This window comes from Bombina bombina, chromosome 1, assembly GCF_027579735.1.
Source record: "Bombina bombina isolate aBomBom1 chromosome 1, aBomBom1.pri, whole genome shotgun sequence".
Taxonomy (NCBI): domain Eukaryota; kingdom Metazoa; phylum Chordata; class Amphibia; order Anura; family Bombinatoridae; genus Bombina; species Bombina bombina.
In genome coordinates, this window is record NC_069499.1 from 1,508,105,187 (window position 1) to 1,508,120,801 (window position 15,615).

General features: G+C 37.5%; 1 protein-coding gene across 1 annotated transcript; it reads left to right on the forward strand.

Moving 5' to 3' along the window:
• The first annotated feature begins 3,134 nt into the window (after positions 1 to 3,134).
• Positions 3,135 to 11,688, forward strand: KPNA2 (karyopherin subunit alpha 2). Its single transcript, XM_053707965.1, has 11 exons — positions 3,135 to 3,177; positions 3,492 to 3,603; positions 3,694 to 3,834; positions 7,112 to 7,200; positions 8,305 to 8,573; positions 8,681 to 8,775; positions 8,859 to 9,122; positions 9,705 to 9,938; positions 10,491 to 10,673; positions 10,856 to 11,005; positions 11,230 to 11,688. Exons 2-11 carry the CDS (start codon positions 3,535 to 3,537, stop codon positions 11,320 to 11,322), a joined length of 1,587 nt encoding a protein of 528 aa, XP_053563940.1. The 5' UTR covers positions 3,135 to 3,177; positions 3,492 to 3,534; the 3' UTR covers positions 11,323 to 11,688.
• The last annotated feature ends 3,927 nt before the right edge of the window (positions 11,689 to 15,615 follow it).

Here is a 15,615-nt window from a genome sequence, read left to right on the forward strand (position 1 = left end):
TTTTGCATAACCAACACTGTTAAATGAATACACTTTTTACTTCTGTGATTACCTTGTATCTAAGCCTCTGCAGACTGCCCCCTTATCTCAGTTCTTTTGACAGACTTGCATTTTAGCCAATCAGTGCTGACTCATAAATAAATCCACAGGAGTGAGCACAATGGTATCTATATGACACACATGAACAAGCAGTGTCTAGCTGAAAAACTGTCAAAATGCACTGAGATAAGAGGTGGCCTTCGACGGCTTAGAAATTAGCATATGAGTCTACCTAGGTTTAGCTTTCAACAAAGAATACAAATAGATCTAATCAAATTTGATGATAGTTTAATTTTGACTTGACTGTTGCATTAAACAACTTTCCAATTTTCTGTTTTCAAATTTCATCCTTTTGGTATCTTTTGTTAAAAAATAGATGAAGGAAGAACTCATAGAATATTTGTTTCTATCAGCTAACAAAAATTGCAGGTACCAAGATAAATGTGAGGAATATATGAATGTAAAAATATACAGTATTTCATTTTGTGAAATCCTGTATAGTATGAATTTTTTGCAAGTATTTTATTTGGAGCTTTTTTTTTAAAATATTTTTACCACACTGAGGGCCTGATGATCTAAAGTTATTTTCTCTGGCGGGATTATCAAGACATCTTGTTGGTACGGTGACGTAGCTCAAATAATTTGAAAAAGGCATTTTTTTGGGCTTGAGAGCTGTTTGTTATCTATGCATGGTTCTATGTGATTGTGAAGTTAGGGTTGCCACCTTTTCTGGAAAAAAATACTGGTCATGATAATTAACATACATTTGCATAAATAAATGTACAGCATAATTCAAAAACTAAACCTTCTATGGCTGATTTTAAATGGCCACTGGTTTATAATTAGATTCTAAAACACTTAGGGGCATATTTATGATTGCGCGAGCGGACATGATCCGATATTGCGGATGATGTCTGCTGTACATCGATAAATGTCGACAGCATACACTCTCTGCATTTATCATTGCACCAGCAGTTCTTGTGAACTGCTGGTGCAATGCCGCCCCCTGCACATTCAGCGGGTGTCAATCAACCCGATCGTATTCCATCTGGTTGATTTCTGCCGATTTCTGCCCGCGTCCTCAGAGCAGGCGGACAGGTTATGGAGCAGTTTAGACCGCTGCTTCTAACTTCTGTTTCCGGCGAGCCTGAAGGGACATCAAGCTCCTTATGGAGCTTAATAAATATATCCCTTAGAATAATCAGTTTGTGTTGTTTTAAAATGCATATCATTTTTTATTATGTTATTTCCTAAACTTGTTTTTTTTTATTATTTATTTAGCAACATAAGTATAGCACCCTAAGAGGCCCATTTATCAAGCTCCGAATGAAGCTTGAGGGCCCGTGTTTCTGGCGAGTCTGCAGGCTCGCCAGAAGCAGCAGTTATGAAGCAGCGGTCTAAAGACTACTGCTCCATAACCCTGTCCGCCTGCTCTGAGGAGGCAGACAGACATTGCCCCAATTCAACCCGATCGAGTACGATCGGGTTGATTGACACCCCCCTGCTGGCAGACAATTGGCTGCAAATCTGCAGGGGGCAGTGTTGGTGCAATGCTGAATACGGAGAGCGTATTGTTCTCCGCATTCAGCGAGGTCTGTCGGATCAGGTCCGACAGACCTAATAAATAGGCCTCAAGATCTTGATGTTTGGGGAACTTACACTGATCAAGTCATATGTAAAACAATAAAGTGTGGGTTAAAAAATAATTATACCAGTTTTTTTTTTTTTTGTAATTATTTGGGTATTTCAGACATCCCAACCTGCAAAATCTCATTTCAGGGAGGTGGCTTCTTCCGCTACTGCGCTGCCGCCCCCCACCCCCCTCTCAGTTATATAGTGGACACCTTGAAACCCTAAATAAGATAGAGACTTATCATTAAAGTAGCTTCTCACTAAATTCACATAAAAAAAAGTAGCTTTATTTCACAACCACATACAATAAACCTATTTTCCAGTGATCGTACACTTGTTGAATGCTTAAATATTTTAGAATACAAAGTTTAATTACGTGCAGTAAATAAGGCAGTATTTGTGTTTTATTTTATTAAAATCAGTGGGGGCTTTTTGGTTACTGATGCATGCTTTGAGGGTTCTATAACGTCCCAGCAACTAAAGGGATTCCTTAAAGAAACACTTTTCCAGATTTGGGTCACATTGGATCATGGTACTTGGAGTTTCAGGGAGATTGCCCTCCATTTGCTGGCATCAGGGAGCCGCTATTACAATCAGGGAGACTTGGGATGTCTGGTATTTTTGCAACTACATTTATTTTCTTAAATTGCTTGATCTGCTGAAACAATGGATGTTTTCTGTGCTTTCTTCAGACAAAGCAGTGAAACTTGATGTGTAAGTGTTAGTATAAGAAGTGCAAAAATACCTAAAACACGGAGGTGTCAAATGATTCAACAGGAAATTATTTCGTTTTGAATTTCAATAAAGCCCACTTAGCCCAGGACAAAAATCAATTAGACATCCTCTCTCTCTCTTGTATAGGTGTGGGGGGCTTAATTTTGCTCCATATCTCTAAGCCCAAGCCCTCACTTGACTATTTTTTTTTCCATACGTTGAGACATTAGGTTTTAAAATAATGAGCAGCTGAATGTGCAATTCTGTGTACAAAAAGTTACTGTCTGCTGCTCACATTTCCATTAACAGCTATGCGTGTTGAAAAAAAAAAGTATATTCTATAAAAAATAAAAAAAGACTAACATTAGTTTGAATTGCGTGTTTAATGTATTTAAAAAAAAATATCTACATTTAGTCTTATTAAAAGAAATGTTGTCAATGTGATGTATAAGGCGTGTAGTGATCTGCTATAGCCGTATAACCAAAATAGTCATGTAATGCCCAAAAAATCCGGCGACCAGGGTACTAGTGCGCTGTAATACTACTAAATACAGAAAGCATTTTATGAAAATAACGACCGGCAACTGCAGGGTTAATCTCGCGAGTCGCGCGACCGGGACTGGAGCTGTATTGTAATAGAAACCACGCCCGCCATTTTGTTTCAAACCAACCAATAGACGATTTGCTTTCGCTCGAAAAGGCCAATGGAAGCTGAGCCGTGTTAGGCATTTAAATCGCACCGCCTTAGCGAACACGCTTCAGTCTGTCGTGCGCTGCCCGGAGAAGCATCTGGTACTGTGGGATGGGTGCGGGCAGAATGACACATGTCAAGCTATTGTAGTGCCTTTTAAATCGGGTTTAAAGAAATAAAAACTGAGCTAAGAAAGCGGATAATTCAAACGAGACCAGATACGTTTTTTAGTTTTCGATATTTTTTTTTCCGTTAACTGACATAGTTCATAGACGCTGCATGAAATAGTTTACAGATTTATTGATTTTCCTTTAAAGTGTTTCCGGACACGTATACAAACGAGCCTAAAACAGCTTTTCTTAACGTGATTTTAGAAACTTTTGTTAAGTTTTTTTTTTTTTCTTCCCGTTTGTAGCTGCCGTGATTGCGAGCTGTACCTTTAACTCATTGCATTGACCATGTCTAACAACGAGAATGCATCTGCCGCTCGCCTTAACCGGTTTAAGAACAAGGGCAAGGACACCTCAGTAAGTACCATGTGCTGGGTGCGTCAGCGTCTGAGCTGCATGAACACGTTGTAGATTCTTTTTCATACTTATCACTTTTGTATTTTGTAGGAGATGAGGAGGAGACGGATTGAAGTAAACGTTGAGTTAAGAAAAGCCAAAAAAGACGATCAGTTGTTGAAGAAGAGGAATGTCAGCTCTTTCCCGGATGAACCAATTTCCCCTCTTCAAGAGAAAAACCAGAATGGTCAGGTAGGTTTCTAGGAGAGTGGATATTTTCATAGTGGTGTAGTAGTCTAGAATTTTGTAGCTGTAAATAATCCCAGTTTTAGTGGGTGGATTGGCTTAAAGGGACACTCAGGTTAAATTAAATTTTCATGATTCAGATACAGCATGTAATTTTAAACAACTTTCCAATTTACTTCCATTAAAAAATGTCCACAGTCTTTAATATTTACAATTTTTGAGTAACCAGATCCTACTGAGCATGTGCAAGAATTCAGACTATACGTATATGCATTTGTGATTGGCTGATTGCTATCACATGGTACAAGGGGAGTGGAAAGATACATAACTTTGGAATTTGTTATAAAAAAACTACTAATTTGAAGCTCAGACTAAGTGCTACTGCATTGTCTTGTTATCTTGCATTTGTTGATTATGCAAATCAAATGTGTTGACTGGTCCTTTAAAAAGAGTCAGGAAACATTTCCTTTCATGATGGTGACAGAACGTACAATTTTAAACAACTTTTCAATTTACTTGAATTATTAAATATGCTTCATTCTCTTGTAATTCTTTGCTGAAGAAATTGCATTATTGGCAGCTAGCTAAAAACGTCTAGTTGGCCAATAACAAGAGACAAAATCTGTGCAGGCACCAATCGGCAGCTAGCTCCCATTAGTGTAGGATATAGGCTTATTCTATTAAGAGGAAGCACATTTGAATATGTTAATTTAAATGTGTCTTAAAATTATATGCTGCATCTGAATCGTGTAGGTTTAATTTTGACTTTCCTATCCCTTTATTTTTAAGGTAATTCATGATGTGGTGGTTATGCTAAATAGGTATTGATTTGCTGTCTGTAATTGCATAGTAACACTTGCTTAACTAATCTACAAATGTAGAACTGTACATTCTGTTCTACATCACTTTCGTATTTGGAAGGCTTATCTAGGTAAGCTCAGGAGCAGCAAAGCACCTAGGTTCTAGCTGTTTGGTGGCTGCAGATATAGAACAATTGTCATTGGCTCACCCATGTGTTAATTTAGAAACCAGTAGTGCATTGCTGCTCCTTCAACAAATGATACCAGGAGAATGATGAAAATTAGATATTAGAGAATAGAATTTTAAAACAACTTTCTATCTGGTTCATGATTGAGAAATTTTGGGTTTCATGTCCCATTAATACACATTTGACCTCTGCAGACTGCCCCTTATCTCAGTGCTTTTGACACATGCATTTTAGCCAATCAGTGCTGACTCTAATTAGCTAATGGGGATGAGCAATATATATGTGTGTGTGTGTGTATAGAGATAAGAGGCAGTTAAACAGCTTATAAATGAGCATATTAGCCTACCTAGGTTTAGCTTTCCAAGAATACAAAGAGCAAAGCAAATTTTGATAAAAGTAAATTGGAAAATGGTTTAAAACTGTCCCTTTAAAACCTGAAATGCTAGATGCATTCAAAGAGTCTGAGAAACTTGTAGTTTTTTTTTTTTTTTTTTTTTTTTTTTTTCTGGTTTCATTAGTTTAGTAACAAAAGGTTTGAATGTCTATAAAATAATGGGAGCTGCCATGTTGTAACTTAGGTTACTTTCTCTGCTGTGGCCAATTAGAGGCAGTTATAAATAGGTCACTAGAGTGTGCAGCCAATGACAGTGCTCTGTACTTTAATTTCCAACGGGAACTGACATTTCAGAATGGAATTGCAGAACAAGGGGACAGAATTAAACTTTTTAAAAAAAAAAAAAAAAAAGTCAAATATGCAGGTTGTGGGTTTCATTCAAGTGTATGACACACTGTTTAAGAGACTAGGTGGTAAAATGTTTTAACTAAATATGTTCAGTGACTTTGATTTGAGCAATATGTTTTAAGGTCATTGCAGTTGAAAAAATACATTATCTAATTGGTAAGAGCATTTTTTAAGGCTATCAATCCTACACCTGTTTAAAAGAACACGGAACACACAATTTATATTTCAGTTATTCAGAGCGTACAAGTTTAAAAGCTTCTAGATTAACTTCTATTATGTTTGCTTTCTCTTGGTATTAGTTGAAAGCTAAACCTATGTAGGCTTGTATGCTAATTTCTTAGACCTTGAAGGCTGCCTCTTAATCCGAATGCACTTTGAGTTTTTCACCACTAGAGGGCATTAGTTCATGTGCCTCATAGATAACATGGAGCTCACGCATGTGAAGTTACCTAGGAGTCTGCACTAATTGGCCAAAATGCAAGTCTGTCAAAAGAACTGAAATAAGGGGTCAGTTTGCAGAGGCTTAGATACAAAGGTAATTAGAGTTAAAAAGTGTATTAATATTACTGTTGGGTTTTTTTTTTTTTTTTTTGCGACAAACTCCTGCTGTTGACTGTCCCTTTAAATGCTCCATCAACCCTACACTTTGTTTAATCCCTGCAAAGGTGTATAAACAATCAAGTGCAGTTTCCTGAGGGGCAAGACAACTGTTCAAGTTTATAGTTTAATCCCTTAAAGTGAATGTAAATTTTGATGCTAAAGTGCCCGGTTTTTAAAACTTTCATTAAAAACAGGGACACTTTAATTCATCAAATTTCCATTTCACTCCTGTTGTGACAAACTTACCTTTTTAAACTTCACAGCAGCTCCAGCTTCCTCCGGTCTCAAGCCATTTCTGATGTCAAATGATTGATAGGTCATCCTCCAATCGCAGCTTCCCCCCTGGGGGATTCAGTGTCTAATTCACTGCTGTGATTGGAGGAAGCCGGATGCCTCATTTTAGACCCAGGAAGAGGCTTTGAAACGGGTGGAGGAAGCTGGAGCTGCTGTGAAGATTAAAAGGTAAGTTTTGGGTTTTTTTTTTGTTTTTTTTTTTTCTCACAACAGGAGTGAAATTAAAATTTTGATGAATTAAAGTGCCCCTGTTTTTAATCTAAGTTTTAAAAACCAGACACTTTAGCGTCAAAATTTACATTCACTTTAAAATGGGTTAGAGTGTTGCTAGTGTTAACATTCATATTTGCTGAAATATTGATACAAGTGTAAGACAATAGTTTCTATTAAATGGATGCGGTACCTTTAGAACCTAGCACTATGTTGTGGCAGTCAATTGGGGACAGTGAAACCAAGTTTGTGTGGAATATGTTTAACACTTATTGTGTTTTTTTTTTTTTTTTTTTTTGTTTTGTCACTAATTGTGATTAGCAGAAGAGATAATGGGAGACAGTTGGGTTTTTTTGTTGCATTTTTTTTATATTGCAATCTCAAACTGTTTTAGTCACTAAAAATTGCAACTTCTTTTGAGTTCATATATTTTATTTTTCCTCCTTCAGACCTCAACTCAGTGGAGCATTGAAGAGATTGTTAGGGGAGTGAACAGCAACAATCTGGAAGCGGAGTTACAAGCTACTCAGGCTGCCCGGTGAGTCACTAAAGCAAATGTGTTCTTAGATTTTTATTACAATTTTTTTCTATATGAATTATAGGGTGGTAACTTGAATAGGTTATCAAATTAAACTAGATATTTAAATGCTATTTTAACAAGGGTGACTATCAGATTCTGACCACTTCCTATAACCACTTAAAGGAGAGTAAATACAGTAGATTTGTATAATCAACAAATGCATGATAAAAAGGCAATGCAATTTCTTAGTCTGAACTTCAAATGAGTAGATTCAATTTTTTTTTTCTAAAATTTCAGTTACCTATTTCCACTCCTTTTGTATCATGTGACAGCCATCAGCCAATCACAAATGCACATACACACTGAGTCACCAGTTTCTACTGAGCATGTGCAAGAATTCAAAGTATAAATGTAAAGACTGCACATTTTTGTTAATGGAAGTAAATTGGGAAGTTTTTAAAAAAAATTGTTCTCTGTATCATGGAAGTTTAATTTCGACTTGAGTGTCCCTTTTAAGTTATTTGTCCCTTGACACATCAGCTGGTATCAGACCTGAGCATTGTTTAGTTAGCACAGTAAATACAAAATGACCCTAAGCTCAGATACCAAGAGAACTAAGACTTGATTGGAGTAAATTAGAAAGTATCTTAAAATTACATGCACTCTGAATCATGAGAGAATTTGTTTCATATCCATTTAATGTTTTTTTTTTTTTGGTTTCCTTTGTTGAAAATGTACCTAGCTAGGCTCAGCAGTAATGCACTATTTGGAGCTAGCTGATTCGTGGATATAGACATATGCCTTTTTTTCTCTTTGGCTTACCAGCTTCAGGTAGGTCCCAGTAGTGCATTTTCTGCTCTGTTGCTGAACAGCTTTTTATAATTTATTATATGCAAGAAATGCATTTTCTTCTTGCCTTTGTCGTTTTTTGTTTTTTTTTGACACTCGAAATAGACTCAAGTATCAGCCTATGGAAGCTGTAGCTTGGCGCAACAAGGCAATTTTAATTTGTAAACCTGAACAATCTACTGGCAGCATGTCCTTCTGCCCGATACTCTACTGTAGTTTAGAACTATCTGACAAAGCATATATTATGTGGCTAAATTACTTGCTCCTCAACAGGAAACTGCTATCCAGAGAGCGTGAACCTCCCATTGATAAAATAATTCAAGCTGGACTAATTCCTAAATTGGTATCATTCCTGGGGCGTACAGACTGCAGCCCCATCCAATTTGAAGCATCCTGGGCTCTCACAAACATAGCATCTGGCAACTCTGATCAGACTAAAGCTGTTGTAGAAGGTGGTGCTGTTCCTGCCTTCATTTCCTTACTGGCATCTCCTCATACTCACATTAGTGAGCAGGCTGTGTGGGCCTTGGGCAACATTGCAGGTACTTTCAGAATGTATTTTTGTATAAAAGCAGGATATCTATTCCCTTCATTTCAGTTATCACAGCTGTCAGTTGCCTTATTTCAAATGTGTGATCTTGCCTCTTAGGTGATGGCTCTGCCTACAGAGATTTGGTCATTAAATATGGTGCAATCGAGCCTTTGCTGTCACTTCTTGCTGTTCCTGATCTATCTTCTCTTGCTGTGAGTAATATATTCTTGTATTTGGGTTTGGTTTTTTCCCTCTCTCCCAAATGGTCATTTGACTCCTTCCTTGCTGCTTTCAGGCTGGATATCTACGTAATGTGACTTGGACTATTTCCAACCTTTGTCGCAACAAAAATCCAGCACCCCCACTTGAAGCCATACAGCAAGTCCTACCAGCATTGGTGAGATTGCTGCACCATGATGACCGTGAAGTCCTTGCAGATACGTGCTGGGCAGTGTCCTACCTTACAGATGGTTCTAATGACCGCATCGATGTGGTGGTAAACACTGGTCTGGTACCTCGTGTTGTTCAGCTGTTAAAGTGTGGGGAGCTGTCTATAGTGGTAAGTTCAACAGACATGGATTCTCCTTGTTTAAACTAAAAAAACAGGGTTGTTAAAGGCAGGTTTGAAATGAACGGCTATTTCAAAAATTTATTTTGCAGAAAAAAAAAATCTGCTTTACTGTGAGTTTCAAACTTTCTAAGACTTTAGTGGGCGGGGGGCAATATTTTGGGATGGTGGAATATGATTTGTAGTGTTAACATGGGCTTACAGGATTCCTGTTTTACTAAGCTCAGGTGCGCTTGCGTATGAGCAGAGTTTTTTGTATAAAGCTGGATAATTTAATAATTAAGATTAACAATTCTCTATTTTGAGACTCATTTTTGGCCATACTTGGCCACCAGTGAGTTTATGAAAACTATGTGGGTGTTTGTGGTTCCCGAAGCATATGCATGATAAGCTGTATGTATATGCTTCCTTTTGATGACATTACTACCTGCTCTCTAAACATGACTTTAGGAGGAAGCCGAACACTTATGTTGGATCAGCTGAGCCTATGCACGTACCAAAACATGCTTTTAAATTAGAAATTTGCTGCCACCAGTGTCCCATTTATTTATATATAATCTTCCTCTCCATCAGACACCTTGCCTAAGAACAGTAGGCAATATTGTAACTGGTACAGATGAGCAGACTCAGGTGGTCCTTGATGCAGGAGCACTAGAAGCCTTCCCTGACCTGCTCACTCACCACAAAAATAACATCCAGAAGGAGTCAGCCTGGACTCTCTCCAATGTTACAGCTGGGCGACAGGAACAGATACAAGAAGTTATTAACCATGGCCTTGTACCTTATCTCATTGACATCCTAAGGAAGGTAAGATTTCTAGAATGTCTAGTGTCTATAAAGTGATAATTGTTATGAATGTCTTTGTACTGCGCCAACAAAAATACTTTTTTGATAAAACCAGTGTAAATTCTGCTAACAGTGACCTGCTATAAGCAAAGCTTTAACTCAGTGATTAAAACTGGTTTAATGCAAGGAGCAGCAAATGTTTTTGAGGGCAGTTGCAATTGAGAAACTTTCTAATTAACTTTTATTAGAATGTGCAGAATCTATATACGATCACTTTCTGAGATACAGTACCTGCTTATGAGCATGTGCAAATATTCAGTATATGCATTTTGACTGGCTGGCGGGAAAATAAAAAATTGAACAAACTTTGAAATTTGTCAAAAATAAAGACCAGTCACTTGAAACTGCTTTTGCTTTGTTTGCTTATTCAAATCTTCTGTGTTACGGTCCCTTTTTTTTTTTTTTTTTTTTATCCTCCATGGGCCACTAAAGTCATTGTCTTTTGGCAGCTAACCTTTATGGCCAGTTTTATTCATGCCACTTTTTTTTTTTTTTTTTTTTTTTTGTCTTCAGGGAGACTACAAGACACAGAAGGAGGCAGTTTGGGCTGTCACAAATTACACAAGTGGGGGTTCAATTGATCAGATTATCTACCTTGTACAGTGTGGGGCCATAGAACCGTTGTCAAATCTACTTTCTGCAAAGGACAGCAAAACTGTATTAGTTCTTCTGGATGCCTTTACAAATATCTTTGCAGTAAGTACAATGTGTTTATTAACTAGCTATGTAAATATCATATACAATGATCTGTTTTGTAGGTAATATTTATACACGAAACTAAAGGTTTGATAACTGGAGAAGTCTTTTAGACCTAAACTGATTGTGTTGGCTGACAAAACAGGAAAACAACTTGTCTAAAGAGTTTCATGTGCCCTTAGGCTTCCGAGAAAATTGGGGAGACTGAGAAACTTTGCTTGATGATTGAAGAGTGTGGGGGCTTAGACAGAATTGAGGCCCTGCAGTCACATGAGAACGAGCAGATCTACAGAGTGTCTTCTTCACTGATTGAGAAATACTTCTCCTCAGAGGTTGGTGTTTAACAATTGTGAACAACTATATAAAATGTAACTATCCAATAGGCGCATTCACAATTTCAGAAGCTACTAGGGTGCAGACGAGGTATCTACATAGCAGTAGAAAAATGTTTTGCCCCAGAGAGGGGGGGGGGTAACCCTGGAATAGTAAATTACTTATTTTTTTATTTTTTTTCCTTTCTCCTATTGGAATCTTAACATCTGAACTTTCTTTACAGGATGCAGAAGACGAGGCAGTTGCTCCAGACACTACCTCTGATGGTTACGCCTTCCAAGTGCAAGAGGGCACTCACACTACTTTTGACTTCTAAATGTTTTCAAGGCCCCCTGTTTGTCCTTTCCCATTTCATTGTTTGTCTTTTTTCTATGTGAACTAGCACTTTTTCAGTCTTACTTGAATAGTACTCTTAACTGTACATACTGCAAATGTGAATCTTAAATACTTCTGGTGTGTTATCAAATCTCTGTAAATAAATACGTTTTTTAGTTCACAATTTAGCATTCACAGGTTCTATAGAAATCCAATTTTTTTTGTCTAATGCCAAATATTGGTGCAATGTTTATAGGGGTGTGTTTTTTTTGGGCAAAAAGGGGTTAAGTGTTTGAAAGCACTTGTGTATGTTACTAGCACTGATGTGGAGGAAATTCTAAATACAAATGTTACATTTTTGTGTGAATCAGATTTATTTACTTTTTTTTTTGGTAGTTGGTGTTTTTTTTTTTTTTGTTCACACCATGAAGCGAGTACCCCAGCATAAAATGTTTCTCAAAAGTAGACTTCTAGAAATTCTCAATGTTGGATCAAAATCCACAGCAAAAAATATAATCTTCCCAACAGCTGTAAAAGTAACTTATATCAAAGGGGGTTTAAGAGTACTTCTTGTGAACTGCATAGACCTGCTGGTTTGTTACTACTACTGCTTGTGTCTGCTCAGGCCTGCATGGCTCTCTAGTAGTGTTAAAGGGATAGTCAACACCAGAATTTCTTTTTCTCATTTTAAAAAAAGATAGATAATCCCTTTTATTACCTATTTCCCAGTTTTGCATAACAAACGGTTATACTGTTTTTTACCTCCTAATTACCTTGTATCAAAATCTCCTTTATTTAAAGGGACTGTTAACATATATAATTTTCTCATATTCTCCAGTGATCCATTTTACCTGCTGGAGTGTATTAAATTGTTAAAGTAGCTCCTTTACCCCTGTTTTGGTATTTTGAAATAACATATTTAGCTTGTGGTTTCCCAACTTATAAGTTTTGATACTGGAGTCTGGGCTATTGAATAGCCTAAGTAAACACAGCCAGCAGATTTATACTCAGTGAGGTGCAGAACAGTTCAGTTAAAAAAAGTTTTTTTTTTCATTGTTCTCTCTGTATTTGAGCTTTAGTTTTCCAGAAAAATATAAGGAAGCAAGTGTGTGTACACAAAGTGATAACATGAGATCTGATACTACTAAAGCTCGACCTATTGTAATAGGCTGTGGCTTAAAAGCACAAAACCTACTTCATATACACAAACCTGAAAATGCAAATTCGCATACATTTTCTACTCTGCAGCTGGTATAACTGTCATAGAAAATACATTAATATAAACACAATTTTACAATGTACTGTTCTTTTGACAGACTTGCAATTTACCGAATTAATGCTGAATCCTAGGTAACTTCACGTGTGTGAGCTCAATGTTATGTTACACATGAACTATCACCCTTTAGTGATGAAAAATGTCAACTGCAGTCAGATAAAGGCTAAACTGTAGGCTCATGTGCTAATTTCTTTGCCTTTGAAGGCCGCGTCTTTTCTAAGAATACCAAGAAATCAAAGCAAATTTTTATGATAAAAGTAAATTGGAAAGTTGTTAAAAATTGCATGCCCTATTTGAATTATGAGTTTATTTTGGACTTCACTGTCCCTTAACACAAAGGTAAACACCACATTAGAATTGTTTCTAGTGGAAAGTTGTTAAAAATTGCATGCCCTATTTGAATTATGAGTTTATTTTGGACTTCACTGTCCCTTAACACAAAGGTAAACACCACATTAGAATTGTTTCTAGTGTTACAATGACTTTCTCTATTGAATTAACCCCTTAACGACCGAGGACGTGCAGGGTACGTCCTCAAAAAAAAAAGGCAGTTAACGCCTGAGGACGTACCCTGCGCGTCCTCGGTGTGGAAAGCAGCTGGAAGCGATCCTGCTCGTTTCCAGCTGCTTTCCTGTTATTGCAGTGATGCCTCGATATCAAGGCATCCTGCAATAACCATTTTTAGCCATCCGATGCAGAGAGAGCCACTCTGTGGCCCTCTCTGCACCGGACATTAACGGCTAAGTTTGTTGGTGGGTGGCGGCCATCGATGGCCTTTGTGATGCGGGGTTGACCGGGGGGGGCGTGCACGGGGAGGGAGCGGGTGGAAACCACTACGCTACAGAGCATTTTTAGTTAGAAGTGGGGATCAAGGGGGAACTTTATTTTATTTGGTGATCGGTTTGGCTGTGGGATATTGGACTGTGGGGGGGGGGGGGGGGGGGAAAGCTACACTACAGAAACAAATAATAAAAATCATTTTTATTTGCAAACTGGGTACTGGCAGATAGCTGCCAGTACCCAAGATGGCCCCCAATAAGGCAGAGGGGGAGGTTTAGGGAGCTTTTTTGGGGGATCAGGGAGGTTGGGGGTTAAGGGGGGATCCTACATAGCAGCATATGTAAATATGCTAAAAAAAATTAAATACCTTTTTATTTTAGTACTGGCAGACTTTCTGCCAGTACTTAAAAGGGCGGGGACAATTGTGGGGTGGGGGAGGGAAGAGAGCTGTTTGGGATGGGTCAGGGGGTGGGATGTGTCAGGTTGGAGTCTGATCTCTACACTAAAGCTAAAATTAACCCTGCAAGCTCCCTACAAACTACCTAATTAACCCCTTCACTGCTGGCCCTAATACACGTAATGCGTAGCAGCATTTAGCGGCCTTCTAATTACCAAAAAGCAACGCAAAAGCCATATGTCTATTTCTGAACAAAGGGGATCCCAGAGAAGCATTTACAACCATTTGTGCTATAATTGCACAAGCTGTTTGTAAATAATTTTACTGAGAAACCTAAAGTTTGAAAAAATGAACAATTTTTTTTTTTATTTGATTGCTTTTGGCGGTGAAATGGTGGCATGAAATATACCAAAATGGGCCTAGATCAATACTTGGGGTTGTCTACTACACTAGAGCTAAAATTAACCCTAGAAGCTCCCTAATTAACCCATTCACTGATGGGCATAATACTCGTGTGGTGCGCAGTGGCATTTAGCAGCCTTCTAATTGCCAAAAAGCCAAAGCCATATGTGTCTGCTATTTATGAACAAAGGGGATCCCAGAGAAGCATTTACAACCATTTATGCCATAATTTCATGAGTTGTTTGTAAATAATTTCAGTGAGAATTTGGAAACCTAAAGTTTGTGAAAAAGGTGAACTTTTTTTATTTGATTGCATTCGGCGGTGAAATGGTGGCATGAAATATACCAAAATGGGCCTAGATCAATACTTTGGGGTGTCTTCTAAAAAAAAATATATACATGTCAATGGATATTCAGAGATTCCTGAAAGATATTAGTGTCCCAATGTAACTAGCGCTAATTTTGAAAAAAAGTGGTTTGGAAATGGCAAAGTGTTATTGTATTTATTGCCCTATAACTTGCAAAAAAAGCAAAGAACATGTAAACATTGGGTATTTCTAAACTCAGGGCAAAATTTAGAAACTATTTAGCATGGGTGTGTTTTGGTGGTTGTAGATGTGTAACAGATTTTGGGGTCAAAGTTAGAAAGTCTTTTTGGGGGGTTTTTTTTTTTTAATCATATTTTGTATTTTTTTTATAGCAAATTATAAGATATGATGAAAATTGTAGATTTTGAAAGTCCATTTAATGGCGAGAAAAACGGTATATAATATGTGTGGGTACAGTAAATGAGTAAGAGGAAAATTACAGCTAAACACAAACACCGCAAAAATGTAAAAATAGCCTTGGTCCCAAACGGACAGAAAATGGAAAAGTGCTGTGGTCATTAAGGGGTTAAACATTGTGGAGAAACTACCTGCTCTAACAGTTTAAAGGTCCATTAAATAAAAAAAGAAAATGTACATGCTCTGATCTGTAGAGGATGTAATTTTCCGATTATGGTTTAGATTACTGTGTGTTAACCTCTTAAAGGTGGAGAAAAGGTTTAAAGTGAAGCTCTGCACTATATAGACTATAGGTAGTATTGAGGTCATGGTGGGTACAATTTTGAAGGTTAGGAGGTTGGGAGTGAATAATCAGACAAACCAGGGTCATATAAACTGATTAGCCTCAACTAAAACAGTGACCATGAGAAAACTAGTATTTTAAGTGGATACTTTCACTTGGATATGAAGAGCAAAATTCCAGGTGTGGACATTTGCAGGCTCCCACACACTGATGCAAGTAATTCTTGGGTACAGTATTCTCATTTACCCTTTAGACACCAATCAAAGTGCTACCTAGGTGCTGAATCAAAAATGAGCAAGCTCCTAAGCTTACATACTTGCTTTATTAAATAGATACCAATTAGAATGAAGCAAAATTGACAATAAGAGTAA

Excerpts from the sequence above, each read along its gene's own strand:
- KPNA2 (XM_053707965.1), top strand. The coding sequence starts at position 3,535 with ATGTCTAACAACGAGAATGCATCTGCCGCTCGCCTTAACCGGTTTAAG. Across the intron at positions 7,201-8,304 it reads CAAGCTACTCAGGCTGCCCG|GAAACTGCTATCCAGAGAGC; the intron begins GTGAGTCACTAA and ends GCTCCTCAACAG. Across the intron at positions 9,939-10,490 it reads TCATTGACATCCTAAGGAAG|GGAGACTACAAGACACAGAA; the intron begins GTAAGATTTCTA and ends TTTTGTCTTCAG.